At 38.3% G+C, this 22,503-nt stretch overlaps 1 protein-coding gene across 2 annotated transcripts in view; it reads right to left on the reverse strand.

Annotated features, from left to right (window-relative positions):
- Positions 1 to 22,503, reverse strand: part of LOC129771882 (neurotrophin 1) — a 50,609-nt gene that overhangs the window by 5,865 nt on the left and 22,241 nt on the right. For both annotated transcript variants that reach the window (XM_055776001.1, XM_055776002.1), the window contains exon 3: positions 6,060 to 6,892. In XM_055776001.1, coding sequence (XP_055631976.1) covers positions 6,060 to 6,892 — 833 coding nt within the window. The remainder of the gene's footprint in view (positions 1 to 6,059; positions 6,893 to 22,503) is intronic.

A 22,503-nucleotide genomic window follows, 5' to 3' on the forward strand; every position in this document is an offset into this window, starting at 1 on the left:
CCCAATGGATGGTGCCTACACACTCTGGTAATTATGCTTCTCCCGCTGGTAATAATGCATTAATTTTTGTTACAAGTTACCTCAGAAGTACAATTCAATAAACGCTTTTGCCCCGTACGGTGAGCACCTGCTATGAAATATTTGTATTGAAACGTTCTTTTCTTTCTATAATTCATCTACAAAATGTATAGTCTAGCTTAAGTATTCTTAAATTTTTATAACGTTTCTTTACGCAGACATTAACTTTGTACTCGAACGTCGACATGCAGTCGTTTTTTCCACTGATTATCCATGAATGACTCCACTGGTCTCGGCACATCTAAATTAAAATTTCAGTGCCTTTCAGTTTCATAGATTGCAATTTGTTACACCTAAGAGAAAATTATATCCCTTCCGATTGATTCCGATTTTCTTGCTTTCCAGCTCAATAGGAATAACAGTTCGGCTGAAAGGTTCATTAGGTTGACGTCTAGATGGCGACTCTTGCAAAAATCTACTTGACTATCACAAAATTTAACAGCGATCGGTCGTTTGGTTCGTGAGTTACAGCATTGAGAATGAAGCAACTTTTGTTATTGTGAAATGAAAACAATGGCAAAATTGCATGAATTGGGCTTCGAACTGCTTCCGCATTCACCATATTCTCCAGATACGGCCCCCAGCGACTATTTTCTGTTCGCAGACCTGAAGAGAATGCTCGCTGGCTAGAAATTTAAGACCGATGATCGATCGACCGATGACCGGTTATTCTCTAGACAAAAACTGTCCTCAACAAAATTTTTTTTTTTAATTTTTAGGAATTATATATTCAGCTTTCGCTTATAATCAGATAAGAGTGTATAGATCACGTTGGCCATGCTTCACTGTAAATTTTTCGTAAATTTGGAAAAATGTCGTCGAACGAAAAAGAGCGTCGTGAATTAATCCTGCGCACTCATTTCGAGAATTCGGAGTTGTCACATCGGGACATCGGTAAGATGCTGGGAATCGTCCAATCCACGGTCAGCAGAGTACTAAAACGATACTTCGAGAACCTAACCATCGACCGGAAGGTGAAGAACGGCAAAAATTGATGCTCCGGAAATGCCACCTCTACAACGAAACTTGAAATTGTATGATCGAAATTACGCGAGATATTGATCACTAAAGCCAGCCAACGCGAAAATAATGGATAACTTTTTCCCCAACCTAATATATTGCTGCAGCGCTGCGAGGTAATCATCACTGCGCTTTGGTACTCTAACTAAGATGGTGCGCTATCTTCGGACAACGGAATTTTGCCCCGCAGTGAGTTTGCTTTGCATCCTCAATACGAATATTCAAAAAACAGCCATTAGTGATTTTCGAACGGAAGAAATTTATTCGTTAGTGGGTGATTTTAGTCTTTAGTGCTGTGGTTGCTCCCAGGCAACTTTAAATCAGCATTCTCGGCATTTGTTATCAGGTAGTGATAGATTTTGTTTCCACTGATAGAAATTAATTTCTTGATATCTCCGAAAAAATCGATTGTAATCCATGTTTTTTTTTGTTTTCAAAAAGAAATAGCTTCGATAGCGTTTTATTCCAACGTACGTCAGTCCACATCATAGCTTCCAAATTTTGATATAGTTGTTCTAAAAATTATTTCGATACATTCTAACAGCCATTCCATGTCAAACCGATATAGTGGTTCTCAGATTTTCGTTAGGGTGCCCCTTTCTATTACAGGGTGTTCCGAAAAATCATTTTTTTCAGTTTTTTCCCAAAAATGACTTTTTTCAATAAATCATAACTTTTGAACCATTGAACCGATTTAGATGATCGACATATCAAACTGAAGCCTATTGAACTTGCAAAAAAATGGATTTTATTTTCGCAATTATTGATTGTGGTCGTTTTTCATTGTTTTCATGGCTTTGGACTAGAGGGCGCTATATATTTTTTCATATATATGTTTTTTCTGAAAGCTGAGAATTTTTACATAATATATCTCGATACCAGAGATGCTATTCTTTTCATTTTTAAGTTATTAATTTGCAAATTTAACATGTTCTATTCGGTTAGGACTTGCCATTCAATGAATAGAATTTGTGGATTATTTATTTCGGAATTATGTTTTTGAGGGCATTTCAGATGTAGCTTTGCCGTAATCATACGGAAAAACTAATTTGATAGTCAAAAAGTTCAGTGTTTGAGGGTCCTTCTAGTCACCAAACAATCAACATGCTAATGTTGAGACTGAGAGTTAATTTGGAAATTTTATTACTTCGCTGTTTTGCTAGTGGTTTGCACATTTAGTTCGATTCAAACAAATGAAAATAAAGCAATATATATATATATTTTTGACAACCTTTGGTTTAGATCTACGTCGCTCCGGTTATGTCCCCAAACATTACCCACCAGGCTTTTCGTGTTTTAATCGGACAATTTAGACAGGTCTTTTGAAAACCGGTGCAATTTGATTTGATTCGATACAACAAAAATGAGGTGCCAGGTGAGGCGATGAGGCATCCACACCGCGGATCATCTGCTTGCGGATAATCGGAGTTCTACAGTATTAAAATTTTCTACAGAATACAATACTTCCCCTCCAAGAATCCTGGTTCAATAGACCGATTTTCGCTGACATAAGGGTGATCACATCAAAGGTGAGCTGGCACCTCTGTCTCAGATCTATCCAGCTGTATGACACCCGCCATGTTTTAGGTGCCAACATCTCAAACGTCAAAAGTATTTATTTTCTTGCAAACAGCGATCCGCGTTGGCGGCATTGTGCTTCGTTTACTAGTTTAGGGGAGCGTCAACGAATAGCTGATTTTCAGTCGGAATGAACGTTTTCAAAATTGAAATTATGAATGAAAATTAGCTCTTCCATATCAAATTAGTATTCTATTTCAATTAAAAACATTTTTGTTTGCAGTTGGTGAAAGAGTCTCATACGAAAATTGTTTATGAAGACAATTTTATATTATAATGAAAAAAACACAGCAACTATTTTGGAATTGTATAGCCATATGGTTGAATGAAAGTCAGACATACGTGTTTCAAGTAATTAAATAACATGATGTGAAAATTTTCATTCAAATTTAAAAATTTAAAAACCGGCTTCGTGTCTTCTAATCTGATAGAGATTACACTGACGAGTTTGGGACACAAATTATGGCCCTAATTTGAGGTCGCCACCATCGCGAATTACCAATTTACCACCATCTGACATATCGTGATGTCGATGATGAACTTTTTTTTTTTTTTTTTTTGAAAAAGATCACAAGCGCGTAGTTAAGCAGTTTAGACGTGATCCGAGAAGTTCGGTCCGGGATGTCGCCAATAAACTGAATTTGTCAAGTTCATTTCAGCGGACCAAGCAGCGGGAGGGCCTGCGTACATACAAGGTTCAGAAGGCTCCTAACCGCGACGAAAGGCAAAACGTGGTGGGGAAGACGCGAGCCCGGAAGCTGTACACCGAAATGCTGACGAAGCCGCATTGCCTGGTAATGGACGATGAAACCTACGTCAAAGCGGACTTTCGTCAGCTGCCGGGCCTGTTGTTCTTCTCTGCAGAGGACAAATTTAGCGTTCCGGAGGAGATTCGCAAGCAGAAACTATCCAAGTTTGCCAAAAAGTACATGGTGTGGCAAGCGATCTGCTCTTGCGGAAAGCGGAGCGCCCCCTTCGTGATGACCGGCACGGTAAACGGGCAGGTTTACCTTAAGGAGTGCCTACAGAAGCGCTTACTACCACTATTGAAGCAGCACGAGGGCCCGACCATCTTCTGGCCGGATCTCCCTTCGTGCCACTATTCAAAGGACGTGTTGGAGTGGTACGAAGCCAACGGGGTCACCTTCGTGCCAAAGGAAATGAACCCGCCCAACGCGCCGGAGCTTCGCCCAATAGAGAAATATTGGGCGATTATGAAGCAGACCCTCCGGAAGAACCCAAAAGTTGTCAAATCGGAGGCGGACTTCAAGAGAAAATGGATTTCTGTTAAAAAAAATACATCCTGACGTTGTACAGAACCTTATGGACGGTGTAAAGAGGAAGGTGCGAGCATACGGGCTTGGGCTCGAAGTATAAATAAAAAGAAAATGCCAAAAGTTGTTTAATAGTTTTTATTTTACTGTCTAAAATTTTCAAAAGGATCGGTCTACTGGGCGAATTTCTACAGCGTTTTTTCCGTGATGCAATTTGATGTGACACACCCTTTAGAGCGCTCATTTTTATGTCATCAAAAATAGAGTGATAAAAATCTTCGATGAAATAACAAATTTAACTTTCTTATCTTCATAGATAGAGGTGAACATAGCTCAACAATTTTGTAGCCCCAGTGAATAAAAATACTTTGTGGAACAAAAGTTCATTGTCGACTTTGTTTGAGCATGTTTGATCTTATATCATGCAAAATATTTCTAAACTATCTTATTTTTCGTATTTGAGTAAACTAAAATTGAAATCATGAGGTTTTGGTTGAACACCCATCAATAAGTTTGAGTAGGATTAAGATATTAACAAGTTCTGGATCGCAAAATGTTGGTCTTAAAAAAAAAGCTCAAAAGCTCAAAAAGTCGTTCGAAGACAATTTTGATTTAGAATTCGAAATATATTATTTACTACCTAACCCGTCAAACTTCGTTCCGCCCAAAATTTATTTTTTGTTATCAATACCTCCAAACATTTACATTTTCTTCATACGGTCATGGGTCCATTCGTAGAACTATCATTGATTCATCTTCTAATTGATCCTTTACAATTTACTTTTAATATAAATTTCCTTCCTTCTACTCGTAATTATAATATCAGGTTATTTTCAGACACAATTCTAGTTCAAGATTTTTCAATCACTTGCAAATAACATGTTTCTCCGTTACATCGAATAAATGTTTGATACAGAAAATATGATAGAAGACATGATAGAAGAATCGGATAATTCCTTCTTCGAGTTTTGCTCTTATGAACACATTCGGCGATCCATTTTTATTGATATAGATAGAAGAAGATATAGGAGTGTGTTTTATCACATTAAAAGACATTTCAACTTTCGAACATTAATCAATTTCGTTGGCGCGAACATCAAATGGACTAACAACGCTTGTCACTATGTAATTATAGAACATATGGGAATTGAATTTTCCGAATTTTCCTATTTTCCTTCAGAGTTGCCCTCATACTATTATTATTCATTGATTCTCGAACTCTGCATTATCCCCCTGAGGGAGGCAGGAGGAGTGTCAAACCACCATAGAAACATTTATCGATCCCTAAAAACTTGTTATGCCAAGTTTGATTCAATTTGCTTGAATAGTTCTCGAGTTATTCAGCCCCTCTCTCTGAATGACTCCCAAAAATTTCTATTGTTTTCGGTCCATGGCATCACCCCTTACGGTTCCAATCTTATAAAGAAATCAAAAATTTATTTGTTACCTGGAATGTTTAAAAACAACCAGACTTCTATCAGCGTAGAGTCCGCATATTGTCTGACAGGTGGTCCAAAGTTGTGGCTTCCAATAGAACATACTTTGTATAAAGTAGCAGTACGACCAACATGTATAAATTCAATTCGATTATTTAAAATGACGCTCGATTCGAATATATAACTTTCCAAAATGTTTTTTTTCTGTGAGTTCAATTTTTATCTTTACAATTTCTTTACAATCTGTTCCCCAGCAATCCGATAGTGTTTCGCAACAGGGATTTGTACGAAAATTGTATCCATCCAGCTTACTTTCACCATATTGATAGCGAACATGAACACGCACTATATTGCTTCCAATGATGGTAATCTGGTAACATCCCTCCACTTCACTTTATTCGACCAACCAACCGGCCGACCGTAGAAAATTGGTGCGTACAATCGGAGAATGGCTCGCATATACATATTTATTAGCAAAAAGTTAACTGAAACAGCTTCTTCTGAAATCTGATAAAGGTGTTTCTGCATGAAGCGTTCGAAGGAAGGAACACGTGTTTTTTTTTAACGTTCATTCCATACGATATTCCGCTTCACTCCCGGATGCGAGAAATACAAATCCTCTGAAATATTGCCCTTGTTGCGTTAAACGAATCGTTATATGATGGTTACTCACGTTGGATAATTCTGCACTCGAATGCACACACCGGTGGTGAAATGGTCACACTTTTCGTTCGGCAGCAGCAGGTGAATTTTGTTCGCCCCCTTCGGCCTGTTCCTGTACTCACTGATCAGCATCTCTGCAACCGGACCGGAGCCATTTCCGTGCTCCAAATTTGCCTGTATAGCATCCAATTCGGTTCCGTTGAGTCCCGACAGGGCGAGATCTTCGATCTCCTCCATACTGGGTGTACTTAGGTCGGGTTCCGGCCCAGCTGTGGGAGGTGGATGTGTCACTCTTCTATTCCTCGAAGAATTTGCCTTCGTAAGCGTCACTGGGATGGGACCATCCGAAGCCAGCGCCAGCTGATCCTTCTCCATTTTCGTTGCATTGAAGGCAGTCATATTGAGCTTTCGCTCGTGGTATGACATTCGGTCCTCCGATTTATCCCTGGATTTAGTCGTCTGCACATTATACCGCGGCGAATATTGCACCAGCTTCTCCGACACCGGTTCATTTCTGGCCATAGAACGAGCTTGTTGGTTACCAGAATCCCCCGAAGCACTTCTATTGGTCGGGGTTGCTTCATCATCTTTCAGATCGACTATCAGACGATCATCCTTCAAATTGGAAACGGCCGTCCTAACCGACTTCATCTTGAAGCCAGCCGGTTCGGACCGCACGGAGAAGCTTCTCCTCAGAAGCTGATTACTGGACACGCGCTCCTCTTCGGTCGGGTTCTGATCATGAAGTAGGCTCTCTTTTTTGGCCACCACCCGAATCATGTTTGCTATATCGTACGCCAGCGGGAGCACGAGTTCCTGCCGATCGCCGAACATCTGTTTCACCTGAAAAGGAAGCCGAAAAGTAAAACGTGAATCAGTTGAATGGAGATTAATGTTTCCTAAATGGTCTACAAAGCAATCGCAGCTATTAAGCGCCCCCACGGGCTAGTAAACAAACTGTAAAATATGGTGAAGAATGATTATGGCTGGTCGGAACCTGTTGGAATCCGTTACACTGCAGCCGCGAGGCCCCGCCATTAGCGGAGCGAAGAACGGTGGCATTAATAAAATTTGAATAATGCGAGCGGAAGATCACTTCTGAGCAAAACAGAACGGCTTCATGTTGGGCTAGGTCGGAAACTAATGAAGACAGGTTGGATTTATGCATAGGCATACCTTTGAAACATTTTTCATTCTTCATTTCTTCGTCTATGAACACTCTGCGCTAAGCTCTGCGCCGAACGCGCTCAGTCTGCAGCGGAATTGATTATAACGCAAAGCGAATAATGAACGGTTACCGCTTTAATTGTGTTTAATTGTAGGATCTTATCAATCATCGGTGTTTATCTGATCGACAATTATCAATTATATGCAATGTTGAGTTTGATCTACTATGTTTGTTTGGGCAATTATTTTTAAGAGTGGGGTTTTCGGCTTGTTTATCGATAATTAAGAAATATCGATTGAATTCAATCTCAATCTTGGTACTTACGTCAGGATGAAGCTACTTTTTGCAAGCTACAAAGCTACAAAGACAAAATTACCCTTTTTCTTTTATAAATTACCCTTTTTCTTTTTTTTTTTCTTTCCATTACCCTTTTTCTTTTATAAAGGCGAACATGCAAGCCAACCCACTGAAATTGTGAAGGGTGTTTATGGTACCGATATTGTAACAGCTAAATATGTGCAATTTTTCAAATTTTAGTTTGTTTTTTTTATTTTTAAAAAAATTAGTGCAGTACACTAAATTCAGATCTCCACTGTCAACATCTGACCCTGTTGAAGCCAGCGATTTACCAGAAACGTCCAGAATTAATCAACAGAATGAGTGTTGTGTTCCATCAGGCCAGACATGTATATAGTGACTCGCCAGAAATTCAGGAAGCTTGATTGGGGTGCTTTAATGCATCCGCCATATAGTCCAGACCTGGCACCAAGCGATTACCATCGTTTTCTCGCATTGCTAAACTTTCTGAGTGATAATAAATCGGGATCAAGAGAAGATTGTAAAAATTGATTGCTAGAGTTTTTCGCCAATAAGGATCATAAGAGAGGCATGATGAAACTACATTTAGAATGGCAAACAATTTTCAACAATACGGGTGCATGTTTGACCCAAATCGAACAATTCGAAACATATTAAATGAAGTTTTGAATTTCACGCAAAAACAATAGATTTCTATTTCCCCAACCTAATATAATTTAAACTTAAGTACAATTGAATTAATAAGCCATTATATTCACAATAAACTATTTTCGAATTTATAAGGAATTGATGTCATTAATTCCCAGGGCCATTGCAAAAAAGAGGGATACGATCAGAGAAATACCCAGTTACAACAAGATGGCATCATAAATGAGACTTTAAATGTCTCTGGATCTTGTGAATCCAATATTTTGTTATGTCAATTGGCTGACTCCTCCTCAGCAACTGAAAACTAACGTTCGTCAAATCGTAAACTAGACGCCAGGCAAAAAGAGCCTAAAGTGATCGAGAATACTATAAGAGGATTCAATCGTGTAAATGGTCGAGTGGCATACATTCAAATAATGTGATTTTCCAAAATAAATTTCAAATACGAAATATCTATAACCTAGAAAAAGTTATGAAGTATAGAATGTAAATGTAAATGTCTATAATGTTAATGTAAAAATATTGTCAGGAGTTGTCACATACCACGTGAACAAGGAATACGGTTTTGGAAATTGATTGTACCCATTCTCCTGTGGCTTACGTGACCTTGCTTACACCTTTTCAGTAAAAATCTGGAAGTGGGTTATATCTGTGATATAACCGCAAGATGGACGAAGGACTAATGTTGGCTGAGCAATCTATAAGTAACTAATCGATTCCTCCTCGAAAAGCATTCGATAATAGAACTGTTGCTCTCATCATACAATACGGTTCCGTTCTGTCCGACTGCAGAAAAGAAATGTAATTTGGAGAGAAGAGCATAATGCATAGGCGTGCGAGCGTGACCATCCTTATTTTACATCGCAATAGAAACTAAATGAACTTCCGATCCGATAAGATTCTTTCTTTTTAACACATTGCGGACTGTTCACGAGCTTTCTCGTGTTTCGCGTTCCGTCTATGACGGATGGATCACGAAATAAACCGTGTTTTCTACCCTTGGTGGTGAAATCCTTGGTCTACCAAGAATCTAACAAGGCCTACCGATGGCTCGCCTTCGTCTCATCCACGCCGCATTCGTGGAAACCGAACAAATGAAGCGTACAAGTTTGCCCCCAAACGTGCGGTCCTTAATGTGTTAAGAGGCTTTAACGGATTTCCAAGCGGGCGCCAGCTTATATACGGATTTGTGTGATGGGACAGGCTATTGAACTGTTTTTAAAGCTATTTTTAAGCTATTGAAACCATTTTTTGACGTAGGACTACGTCTAACCGGAAGATATAGGGGGTGAAATGGAAATCTAGGCACTGAACAAGTAGGAAAAAATGCAAGATTTGGAACGCTTATAACTCGAGCATTTCTCAATAGATCGCAAAGGTTTTTGCATCAATTGATAGGAAATATATCTACGCGTCTATCATAACGAATAACATTTCATTTTTCTTGAGATAAATAATTGAATAATTGTGAAATATCAAGCATTGTCCAAATGCACTATGGGCCCATTTTTGATTGGTCCATTTTGTGCTCCTCAAATCGTACCGACCAAAACGGGCAACCAGAGCAGCGAAATAGAATGAAGCACGATTGGAAAGGAAAAAGAAAAAAAATGAACGAAACATTGGTCGCTGTCTCACACATGCGTAATTCTCGAGCCAGCCAGTCAGCTTAAAAATCCCCGCTCCGCTGCCGTAACGATCATTCTCATTCAAACCGTATACCACATCAGTTCGCATCACAACACATCAACAAACCAACCCAATCAGCCATGTCTGGACATGGCAAAGGAGGAAAAGTGAAGGGAAAAGCAAAATCCCGCTCGAACCGTGTTGATCTGGAGTTCCCCGCAAGGGTAGCTAGGCCGAGCGCGTTAGTACCAGTGCACCAGTCCACCTAGCCGGCGTTATATAGTTTCGGCCGCCGAAGTGATCGAGTTAGCTGGCAAAGCTACTCGCGACGATAAGAAAACCCGCATTCGGAACAGAACACATTCGGTTCGGTGGACATCAAGACAACAGGCAGTTGCAGCGAGTGGCGAGTGGCAAACGCAATCGCAAAACGGCATCAGGTAGCAGAAGAAAAAAGTTTGTTCTTTATACAAACTGCTTTGGTGGCAAATCCAGAACAAGGCGGCATCGAGGGCGTTCGAAATGGTTTTTTTCAAAACCACGAGTACTAAGTTTTCTAAATTGGAACCATTCCATAAAACAAGGCGCTTTTCAGGGCCATTAAACCTTCCAAAAAAGAGTTTAGGAAATACAGTTCAATGCTTTCTAAAACATTATCCAAAATAATAATAAAACACAAATTGATGTTTTCATAATTTGTTTGCCAGGATCTGATGAGTATGTGAATTTGGCAGTTGTTCTGAGCTTATTGATAGTTGGGGACTTTCCTGATTATTCAATTTTCACCAAATCTTAAATAACAGATTGAAAGTACAGTAATTTACAATTAGTTCGACATTTAGCAAATTGGACGGACATGTAATGCGACTTATTTAGTTGGACATTTTTGTAAACATATACCACTGTCATCGCAAATGTTCAATTACAGGTTAAAATCGCCTCCAATGCGACACTGAGTGGCACTTCGGCGCGTCTCATTAAATATAATTTACTGTACAACATGTCACGAGCTGGAAGGGAAGAAATTTTCCAACTGTGAAAGCTGTGGCGAGTGGTAAACGCAATCGTTAAACAGGAAGGTTTAGTCGAACAAGATGGGGATATCGAGTGATAACAAAACAATAAACTCTTCAAATTAAAGATAATTTTGTGATGCTGAAAAGGACCCTTTTTAGCCTGCATGTGAATCCAACGAGCGAACAAATCGTAATGAATGTATTTTTATGCCATCGCTGCCTTTTAACGCTCTTTCGTTCATCTCGTTGAACTCGCCCCTTTGGCTGAGTTTGTCGATTTGTCTCTATCCTGTGACCGTGTACCGCGAATCCGCTGAGAAATATCTCATTCTCTTTCAAACCGTAAATCAGTGTTGGTGGTGGTTGTTGGCATCGTTTCACATCACATCGCATCAACGGATTGGTGTCGGAGCACCAGTATACCTAATAGCGGTTATAGAATTTCGGCCGCCGGAGTGCTCGAGTTGGCTTGCAAAGCTGCTCACGACAATAAGAAAACCCGCCTACAGAACAGAACACATTCGGTTCGATGGCAACAACTAGTTTCAGCGAGTGGCAAACGCAATCGCAAAACGGCAGCAGGTAGAAGAAGGAAAAAGTTTGTTTATACAGACTGTTTTGGTGGCAAAACCAGCCACCGTAAAACACGGCGCTTTTCAGGGCCATTAAACCTTTCAAAGAAGAGTTATTAAAAGTTTTTCACAATTCCAATGCATTCTAAAGTGACATAATATGACATATAATATAAACTGATTTATTTTGTTTATGGTTGTTCTTGAACTTATTGGTTTGGGGTCTTTTAAATTGATCATTCAGTTTTCACAAACCCATGCATGGTTTCCGAATTAAAAGTGGATTCAAATTACAACACATTGTATGCAGGATGGCATTAACGAATTTTCTCGTTACCAAGAACTGCTTTCTTTGGTTGATAACTGATGTTGAAAATTGACTGACGTTACATCTGCATTGTATAGAAACATAACTAAGGAGCAACATGATGAGCTATGTATTTCCTGCTGCTCTGTCCTTATTTTAAAGGACTTTAATCCTGTGTTAATTTACTGTTGGTTTTTCAGAACGCTTATAGCTAGTTTAATTCTCGACAGATCGTAGAGTTCGTCTCCAAAACCTCAGTTCTTTTGCATTTCTATTTACTTTGTTTGCGGAGATACAAATCTTACAATTCATTCGTCTTCGAAACCACAGTTTAAGGTACGGTAATGTGCTCAATAGTGAAATATATGATAGTGAATAAGCTGATGACCACCTATGCATTCCCTATCACAGCCATCATTTTGATTGTACGATATGTGCATACGCCGAAAGATGCCCGGCGTTGAACATTTAATAAGTACAAAGCCTTCAGAAAAAAATCAAGAATCAACTATGAGATAGTAAGAAAAAATTGATGTGGAGTCGATCTGGCGTAGTGGTAACATCCATGCCTCTCACGCTAAAGATCACGAGTTCAATTCTCACTCCCGACATTCTTCCAAAAATGGAAGTAAAAAGTGACGAACCAGCCAAATGAGTTAAAAATCACTATAATACAGATTAAAAAAAAAGAAAAAATTGAGAAAGTTTGTAAAAAAAAAGCAAAACCACAACACAAAAGTTCTTTTCAGAACCCCCAACATGTTCATAAAGAGTAAACAGTAAACTAATCCATTTTTCAGGTAGATAGGTGGTTATTCACGTAGGAGAAGAAAATAAAACAATATATTTAAAAAATATATTTAGCAAAAGCTGTCCCCTTTGTATATTCCTACGTCACTCCGGTTATGTCCCCGACATTACCCACCCGTCTTTTTTAATTCAATAAGTAGCAATCATATGACACTTGGACATTTTGTCTTTTGTACGAAATGATTATCATACCATTTCGTTGATCCTGAGCAGAATTATTAACGCTTGATGAAGGATTGGATTCCTCCTCGGAATATCATAGCAGTAAACTTCCGGACAATCGACGATCGATATCGACATTCGTATACAAATATTTTTTTTTTAAATTATAACGCTGCTTTCAAACGTGGTTTCTTCAATATGGTGAAATATCCACTACCCCATATCAAACATTTCGTATTCTTCACTATCAAATCCGTAATGGCACCCATCGGTATCGAATTATCATCGATATCTAGATTTTCGCTAAACGCTAACTTCAGTTCGGCTGCAGAAAAGCATAATGCATAGGCGTTTGAACGTTACCTTACCGGATCACATCGTAATAACAATTCCGAGCGTAATAAACAATTTTAACCGATTGAAAAAGTGTTCGGGTCAATAATTAACAATTATGTAACTATTGAACATTTTGTATTTCGAATGGAGTGATTATCATGCCACTCCGTTCAGCCGACAAAGAGGTATTATCGCTCAAAACCTTGCACTCCAAGCGCCACTCTCTCGTTTTCGAAACTTTGAACTTACACTACGGTACAGAAATGAAAATGTCCTACGTCAAAAATTGAAAAAAAAAATAATTTAACCTTAATTCGGCGACTGTTCGCGACAGCCAGCACCAATGGTGACCAAGTATTCAATAAAGTAATTCTCTTTCAAATTTCCGTATTCTTATTCCCATCTAGGCCTTTTCCTCCTGCAATACATGGTTTCTGACATGACAGTAGTATCATGGCCCGATGCACGTCATAAAATATTACGCATACAAAAAGTACCCTACCAATTTCATTCATTAAATCCTTTACCCATGTAGCATCACGAAACTAAACCAGTGTTTAGTAGTATTCCAGTGTTTTCAATTCTCCAAGTGCAAGCTATATCCAAATGGTCTTTTTCAAGACCAACATTTTACCGATTCCCGAGTTACTATCAGCCATCCTTAGCATTTGTGTTATTGTCATACAAAACCAGATTCAAGAGCACGATCATACAGGTACGAGCACTTCACAGAGTCTAGTCCCTCTTAGGCATTACAAAAAAAAATGGAAATGGCGGACGAAGCTTACAACGACTGCTACCGCTACGTCTAATCTAGTAATATAAAAACTCTATGAACTCTAACTCAAAAAATTAGTTCAAAACAAAAAAGTAGACTAAGAGCACTGGTGGCTGATCTATGGAATAAAAAGACTGTTTCATCTTCACTCTCGATTTTCAATTCACCATCCTCAACAATGTCACTGTTCAGTCAGTCCCAGCTTGATCGTTATCATCAACACCATGCAAAATCCCTTTTTTCATCGTTCTGTGAATAATCAGAGGATATGTTTCACTTCGTTCTATATTCTCCGTCTTACTGAAAATATTTTTCTCTAAATTTTCAAATCCTTATTGACCATTCTACAGTCATCTTCTAGTTTGACTTTGCCTTCGTTAATCTAGTTTTGATCTAATTATAATCTTCAATCCAAAGATCTCCTTCGTCAAAGAAATAAAACGAATTGGCTATATGGGACGGTGGGCTGAATTGGGCAATCTCACCGATGGAGAAAACCTAAATTATGATTCTATTCAACTGAAAGACGCTCTCTCAACCCTCAATGCCATTTTTTTCTTTTCTTTCCACCCTATTTGCACTTTGCAGGTTTTGGAAAATGTTCGATTTTTCGGTAAATGGATAATCGGAAAAAATCCTTGGGGAACAGGGGAACTTCGATATAAAGTACACATTTTCAATGCACGAATTTCATGCTTACTCGTCATAGGAATTCGCAGCATCATCTGAGATTGCAGTGAACTGTTGTGGGTGTAAAGACATTGGTCATTAGAACAACAACAAATTTTGACTTTATCGCAAAACATTACACTCATATTTTTTTTTATTATTATTAGGGTGTCCATTTCCATTTCAAGGTTTTTTTTCCACTTTTTCCCAAACATTGATTTTCAAACATCCATTTTTTGGTGTTTTCGTATTTTTTCACTGAACGTAATTTCTGTACTTTTTAATTCCCATGAGCAAACACCATATATGGAGCAGAATTTGATAGATACGGTAGGGTAGGCAGGGTTTTCAAAGAGACATAAGGTCTGGTATTGTCTTGGTGGAAAACGAAAATTTTCCGGCTAATTCTGGACATTTGTCCGAGACTGCTGTCTCTAATTCGTTCAGTTTCGAGCACCACTAATCGGAATAATCGACTTGTTGCTTGGTATAGGTTCATGATACAGGAATAATTTGTGGTGGATAATTTCGTTAAACGCTTTTTTTTAGCTTGATATTGTTGTAAATACAGCCATTCAATGCCAAACCGATATAGTGGTTCTCAGATTTCCATGAAAAGCGGTAGTTTTGTTCCTTATCGCAGAATATTAGATCCGTATTTTTAATTCTTTTTTATTAGGGTGACCATTACCATTTTGAAGTAGTCCAAAAAATATTTTTTCTTTTTTCCGAAAATCTCTCTTTTCGAAAATTCATATCTTTTGAACTAAAGGGTGTGTCACATCAAATTGCATCACGGAAAAAACGCTGTAGAAATTTAATTTTTAGGAATTATATCTTCAGCTTTCGCTTATAATCAGATAAGAGTGTATAGATCACGTTGGCCATGCTTCACTGTCAATTTTTCGTAAATTTGGAAAAATGTCGTCGAACGTAAAAGAGCGTCGTGAATTAATCCTGCGCACTCATTTCGAGAATCCGGAGTTGTCACATCGGGACATCGGTAAGATGCTGGGAATCGTCCAATCCACGGTCAGCAGAGTACTAAAACGATACTTCGAGAACCTAACCATCGACCGGAAGGTGAAAAACGGCAAAAATGGATGATCCGTCAGTGAAAAAGATCACAAGCGCGTAGTTGAGCAGTTTAGACGTGATCCGAGAAGTTCGGTCCGGGATGTCGCCAATAAGCTGAATTTGTCAAGTTCATTCGTCCAGCGGACCAAGCAGCGGGAGGGCCTGCGTACATACAAGGTTCAGAAGGCTCCTAACCGCGACGAAAGGCAAAACATGGTGGGGAAGACGCGAGCCCGGAAGCTGTACACCGAAATGCTGACGAAGCCGCATTGCCTGGTAATGGACGACGAAACCTACGTCAAAGCGGACTTTCGTCAGCTGCCGGGCCTGTTGTTCTTCTCCGCAGAGGACAAATTCAGCGTTCCGGAGGAGATTCGCAAGCAGAAACTATCCAAGTTTGCCAAAAAGTACATGGTGTGGCAAGCGATCTGCTCTTGCGGAAAGCGGAGCGCCCCCTTCGTGATGACCGGCACGGTAAACGGGCAGGTTTACCTTGAGGAGTGCCTACAGAAGCGCTTACTACCACTATTGAAGCAGCACGATCTTCTGGCCGGATCTCGCTTCGTGCCACTATTCAAAGGACGTGTTGGAGTGGTACGAAGCCAACGGGGTCACCTTCGTGCCAAAGGAAATGAACCCGCCCAACGCGCCGGAGCTTCGCCCAATAGAGAAATATTGGGCGATTATGAAGCAGACCCTCCGGAAGAACCCAAAAGTTGTCAAATCGGAGGCGGACTTCAAGAGAAAATGGATTTCTGTTCAAAAAAAACTACAACCTGACGTTGTACAGAACGATATGGACGGGGTAAAGAGGAAGGTGCGAGCATACGGGCTTGGGCTCGAAGTATGAATAAAAAGAAAATGCCAAAAGTTGTTCAATAGTTTTTATTTCACTGTCTAAAATTTTCAAAAGGATCGGTCTACTGGGAGAATTTCTACAGCGTTTTTTCCGTGATGCAATTTGATGTGACACACCCTTTAGTGGTCCGATTTTGACGACCAATATATCAAATTGAAGGCAATGAAGTAGTCCTCTCTACCACGCTTTCTAAACAATTTTATGTTGTTTCCGTAACTATTCATTGTATTTGTTTTTTTATAGTTTACATTGTATCGGGACCAAGGGCGCTATATTTTTTAAATATTTTTTCTTGAAAGCTGAGGTTTTTTCACATTACATATCAGAATATCAGAGATTTGTTTTTTTAGTTTTTGAGTTAGGATTTTCCAAATTTAACATGTTTTCAGTTTTCGTTCAATATTCCTCTGCGACTAGATTTAATTTTTACGCTATGTGATGTTTTGTCAAAGAAGACCAACTCATTGGCTTCTAATTGATATATCGATCATCTGAATCGGCCTAATAGTTTTTTTTTTTTTCAAAATATATATTTTTGTTAAGGCTCAAAAGGCGTTAGCCTGACGGGGTCGGGAGTTCAATATTTTGACAATATTACTTATTAGTTATGTTAGTGATATGTAACCGATAAATCGCGGTTGGCTCGAGGTTAGTATTACAATTTACTCTCATAATTGAGATGTTCCAGTCTCCAATGCTCTGTACGTATGACACGGGATACTTCCTATTGGAAAGCAGCTGACCATTAATCAGCAACGTCTCCCTAGTCTGTACCCCATATCTAGCTTGGTGCGTCTTCTCGACTCGAGTAATCCAGGATAGAATGGTCACTAGACGGCACAATCATCAGCTCGTGTAGAGTTGTCATGAGCGGTACAATCCTCAACTCATGGTGAATGATCAGTGGACTGCACAACCTTCGGCCCGTGTATCTGTAAAGAGTGTGTGTATGTATTGCTGCGACTAAGTAAAAGTTTATAGATCGTGTAGGATGGATAGACCTAATAGTTCAATAGTTATGAATTTTTACCAAAAGTCAGTTTTGGAAAAAAGGGAAAAATTATTTTTCGTACTATCGGTTAACTTTGAAAAATATCATAACTCAAGAACAAAAAATAACGCCTCTCTGAATTCTGGATATGTTATGTAAAAACCTCAGCTTTCAAGAAAAAATGTAATAAAATATAGCGCCCTTGGTCCCGAGACCATGTAAACTATGAAAAACAAAAACAGTCAATAAGTATAAAAACAAAATCAATTTTTTTCGCAAGTATTGTATTGTATTGTACTAATTGGCTTCAATTTGATATGTTTATCATCGGAATCCGTCCATTAATTCAAGAGTTACACCCATTCCTCGCTTTACGGCTTAGATACGTTTCACTAAATTTGGTCGCAAAGCGAAAAGCCGTATGGAAAAGTATAAGGAATCAATTATTCTAATACAAATTAATACAAATTCACTCAGATCGGTTCCAAATTTGTTAAATTTGTAACATGGTTTATCATTCAAAATGCATTCTATCTTTTTATTTTTATTTAATTTGAATTGAAAATTAAATTCATTTAAATTTATTTCATTCAAATCAAAAATACATACATAACAACATACATAACATACAATACAACATATAACATAGAAACCAACAATAATCTATAAACAAAAATGGAACAACTTCATGTTACATAGAATATGTGTATGTATACATACCCAATGTTTTTGTTGCTTAAGTTATTGTCTCCTGAATATTTTTCCACTTCTGTGCAATAGGAATTTTTGAACCAATCCACTGCATCGAAAGGTATAATGATGATTCAGCATAATCAGATATGCAGGATTAACTATTGACGAATCAAGTAATTCTAATGATGATTCGACATCTCGACATCGATATATGAAGAGTGTACTCTTCATTCGTTGTAATTTTTGTAAAAAGACTACTTGAACTCATTGTGATTGAAAAAAATACTGTCGCCATAAAAGAATAACCGAATTTTTCAGCTCAAATTTCGTGGAACTGCAACGAGGCTCCCTTTGGTTATAGTTCCCCTGGAAGATATAATGGATCGATAAAGCTGATGTGAAAAAAATCCGTTATATTGAAATGATTGTTTTCTATTTTATTCCAAAAAAAAAATAAAGGAATAACTTTTATTCAGTGCCAATTTCATATCGTTTTCAATATACAATTGTCTCTTTCACATGACAATTTTTCCAGAATTGAATCCCTTTTCTGCACAGTACTGCTGGTAACCGTATTTGCTATCTTGTTCCACCACTATTCCATTTGAGTTGGAAAAAAGTCAGGCGTAAAGAGGATGTTGCGGGAAGGTTCAAATTTGTTTTCGCAGGAAATTTGCTCGTACGTTGATGATTTGGCAAGGAATCTGTAGTTGTGAGGAGAAGACAAAGGTTGTCATCACTGGGACAATGCTGAATGGAAAAGTTTACAAGGAAGAGTGCCTTCAGAGCAACATTTAGCCATTCATTCTATCACACAAAGGTCCAGTGATGTTCTGGCCTGACTTGACAAGCTGCTGTTATGCCGGGATGTCGTCAAGTGGTATAAGGAGAACAAGATCGACTTCTTTGGAAAAACTGTCAGTCCACCAAATTGCCCGGATTTTCGTTCCATCGAGAGTGATTTGGCAATTATCTAAGGCAAACTGAAGAAGTGTGGCAGAACCATCAAAAAACCAGCTCAATGGTGGATCGGAAGGGAAGACGATAATGAATTTAAACTTAATTTAATAATGGCTGGTGTATTAAAGAGAGTCCACTATAATCCTGCTCAAGCTTTTATAGGCTCAGGCCCGGAAAAGCGCTATTGTTCTACAGTTGTTATCATTGTGTAACGTTATTCGAGATGGATTTTGCTAATGCCATTATTTCTATCAAAATCAGATTGCAAATACGGTTACCAGCAGTACTGAGCAGATGGGTGTTATCGCATGAAAAGTTCGAGAATTTATCCGAACAGCTGACGAATAATTTTCATTTTATTTTCTCCCTCAAAATTCATTAAAAAACCCTTCAAAATGACTTCCTTCCTTTTTGCACGTTATCTCTATGCTGAGAAATATCCTACTCTATGCGACCAAATTCTAACTGAAACGGGCGTTACCACATTTAAGATCATTCACTATGTACACTGCTGAATATGGCAGTCACTCGAATAATACTAAGGGGTTTTTTTTGTTAATTCCTTGCCCGAAATGTCCAATTCTTATTCAACGCATTCAAGTACAAATTTGCATTTGCTTTGTCATTTCTCCTACCGTTTCAAACCATATCACAAGCTCTGTTCTTCGCGAGTCTCGAATGGCAAAATACGCACCGCGAACAGCTTCGAACAATGAACAAATAACGGAAATATGAATTCCATTTTAATTTATTTGGGTCACGTTTTATACCATACAATCTACTTCGCTGACCACCAATGGCGATTTCAATAAATTGTGAAGTCACTGCTAGTCAGATTGTGCTAGGTTCATTAATGGTTGCTACCGATAGTTCCTCGCGAAAATTTTATCATCCGAAAAAATCCCGCTCTACCATTAAAGTATTTTTACGGCGCCTCGATATCAATAATATATTGCAATAAAATATTTCATCGGGCAATTTCCTGTTTCGCGATCGAATGAAATGTGTTGTTCGCCAACCGACGGCCCTCATTCAGATGGGCAAATGTTTCGCTTTGATAAATCGTGTGTCTTCAGTATTAATTTGTAGCTGTTTATTCAGTCTAATATTTGCTATTATAACATTGTGACTTCAAAAAAGTGGGTATATTGATAAACGCAGTAAGTTCATCAATGTGAATAAGTTTAGCACATTTTGAAATGTGCAAAAAACCGTTCTCCAACAGAGTCTGAAAAATAAAAATGAAAGTTTTTTGAATGTAAACAAATTGTACGTACTGACTAGAATTTTCATAGCCGCTTCTCATGAATTTGGTCGGAAATTTTACCTCGATCTGCAAGTATTAAGTTTTTGTCAGTATGATTACTACCCAACTCCTTCACCACTGTGAAGCCATATTTCCGCTTCGGAAACTCTTTCACCATTTGTTATGAACCTATTCATATGATTTCATGCAACCACACACAATTCGACCCATGAACGATGCTTGTGAGCTTAAAGAGATGGAAACAAAAAGACCAGAACGAATGAAGTTGTTTTCAATCTGCACGTTTGTGAGATAGTTTATCATGGTAGTTTATGTGCATTTAATACGCATTTGTTTACAAATTGTGTAACATGTCGTGTGAGCAGTTGTGAGACATATAGTGAACACAATACAATAGGGGATCATTTTATCATGAGAATTTACACAGAAGTGGGAGAAAAACGTTTCACGCTTTAAAGTATAACTACTTGTGGGAGTATATTTCATCGTTTGTACTTCCTGTTTCCAAGTCTGTAAAATCAAATTAAAAGTAATTCTCGAAGTAATTCCTTTTATTCTTCAAAAATTGTGAAACTTAGTCTTGACTTGTATCTCAAAAAGACGATCAGAAACTTGGTGAATTGCAGGTGGTTCATCGGATGGACATTAATATACCTGTTTTCGGAAAATTATTTGACACTGTCTGACTCTCTGTAGTTTAAGTTATCTTCATTAATTTTAATGATGTGTCCTTATACAGGGGTGAGGGGGCCCCTATTTCCTTGATTTTTAATATTTTTTGGAAACTTAAAAACAAATCCTGAATTCATCCAGGTTGTCATTTGGACATCAATGTATCATATGAGCGTGTTAGAGATGTGCGTTGATGCGATTGCGAATAGTTTATTCGAATTTTTGAAAATTGCCTTTTTGTCCGAATGTGACCCATGTGTGGGACTGTTTCGGACAACGAAAAAAAAAAAATCAAAAATTTACGTTTTTCAACAATTACTTCCAATACCTCTTATTTCCAGCATATTCTGCATTTTCTGTTTATCAGTATTTGTCTGAAAGGAAACTGCTTGCTATGAGAGTCAGTAAAAATTCGTGATTTTGCTTTCCGTTTTCGAGGGGTGGTTTTCCGCGGTGAAGTTTTTGGAAAAGGTTCAACATTTTCCTATGCCCCCGGTCCCCGTTGCCAAAGTAAAATCTATCTGTGCTGTAGGCGCAATGTTTTGTAGCATTGTTGTATTACCCGATGAGTCAGTTGCTACCTCCGCTCTAGCAGGTGAAATCATTTGAGCTTTCAAAATTCTTGTCCGAAAAAACCTTTCTTGAGAATGGATGGCAACATGTCATTTTGAATCCAGCTAGGATATTACTCAGATTGAAAGAAGCATTATAAGCCGATGCAACTATACCTGAAAGGTCGTGTATACAAATAGTTTTTCCAGTATGGTTGAGTAGCCAATCGCTCTGCGAAACTGAGAGATTTTGCTTGAAAGGGCCCATGACTGAAACATCCAGCGGTTGTAAGCGATTTGTGACATAAGGTGGAAAAGATACATGAATTGTTCAATTTTCTCGGCAATATTTAATTGTTTCCAAAGTGCAATGACTTGATTTTTTTGAAATTGATTCGTTTACGTTGCTTTTTGCTACCTTTTTCGAATGTTCCAGAACATTGAGAAACAGTTTTCCCGTTATGCAACTGTTAGTTGGGAAATTAGCAAATACAATGGAACCAGTTGGACCACCTGTGAACTGGAATCATGAAAACGTTCTATTCGAAACTAGTTCGATAGCTCTTTCCATCTCATCTTCGTTGATGCTGGTTCTATCGGTTTTCTTTTTGTAGTTTCGAACCATCATTAGGTCTGACATTCAGACTAAATTGATTCTTGTTAGTAAACAACTATCAGACACAAATTTTATGAGGTATTAAACAGTGTCCGAATGTGCCCCGTGAACGATGACCGAATGTGCCCCACCACCATCCGAAGACAAATCAAAATTTTATATAATACTAGCAGACCCGGCAAATTTCGTCCCGCCCAAAATTCACGTTTTCTTACTATGAGCAAGTTCATGGGCCCAATCGCAGAACTGTTCATCGATTGATCTTCTATTCGTCCCCGTTGAATTTACTTTTTACTATAAAATTCCTATTATTTCTAACAAAACTCATCATTATAATATCAGATTATTTTCAGAC

This window comes from Toxorhynchites rutilus, chromosome 2 (assembly GCF_029784135.1).
Source record: "Toxorhynchites rutilus septentrionalis strain SRP chromosome 2, ASM2978413v1, whole genome shotgun sequence".
NCBI classification, from domain to species: Eukaryota; Metazoa; Arthropoda; class Insecta; order Diptera; family Culicidae; genus Toxorhynchites; species Toxorhynchites rutilus.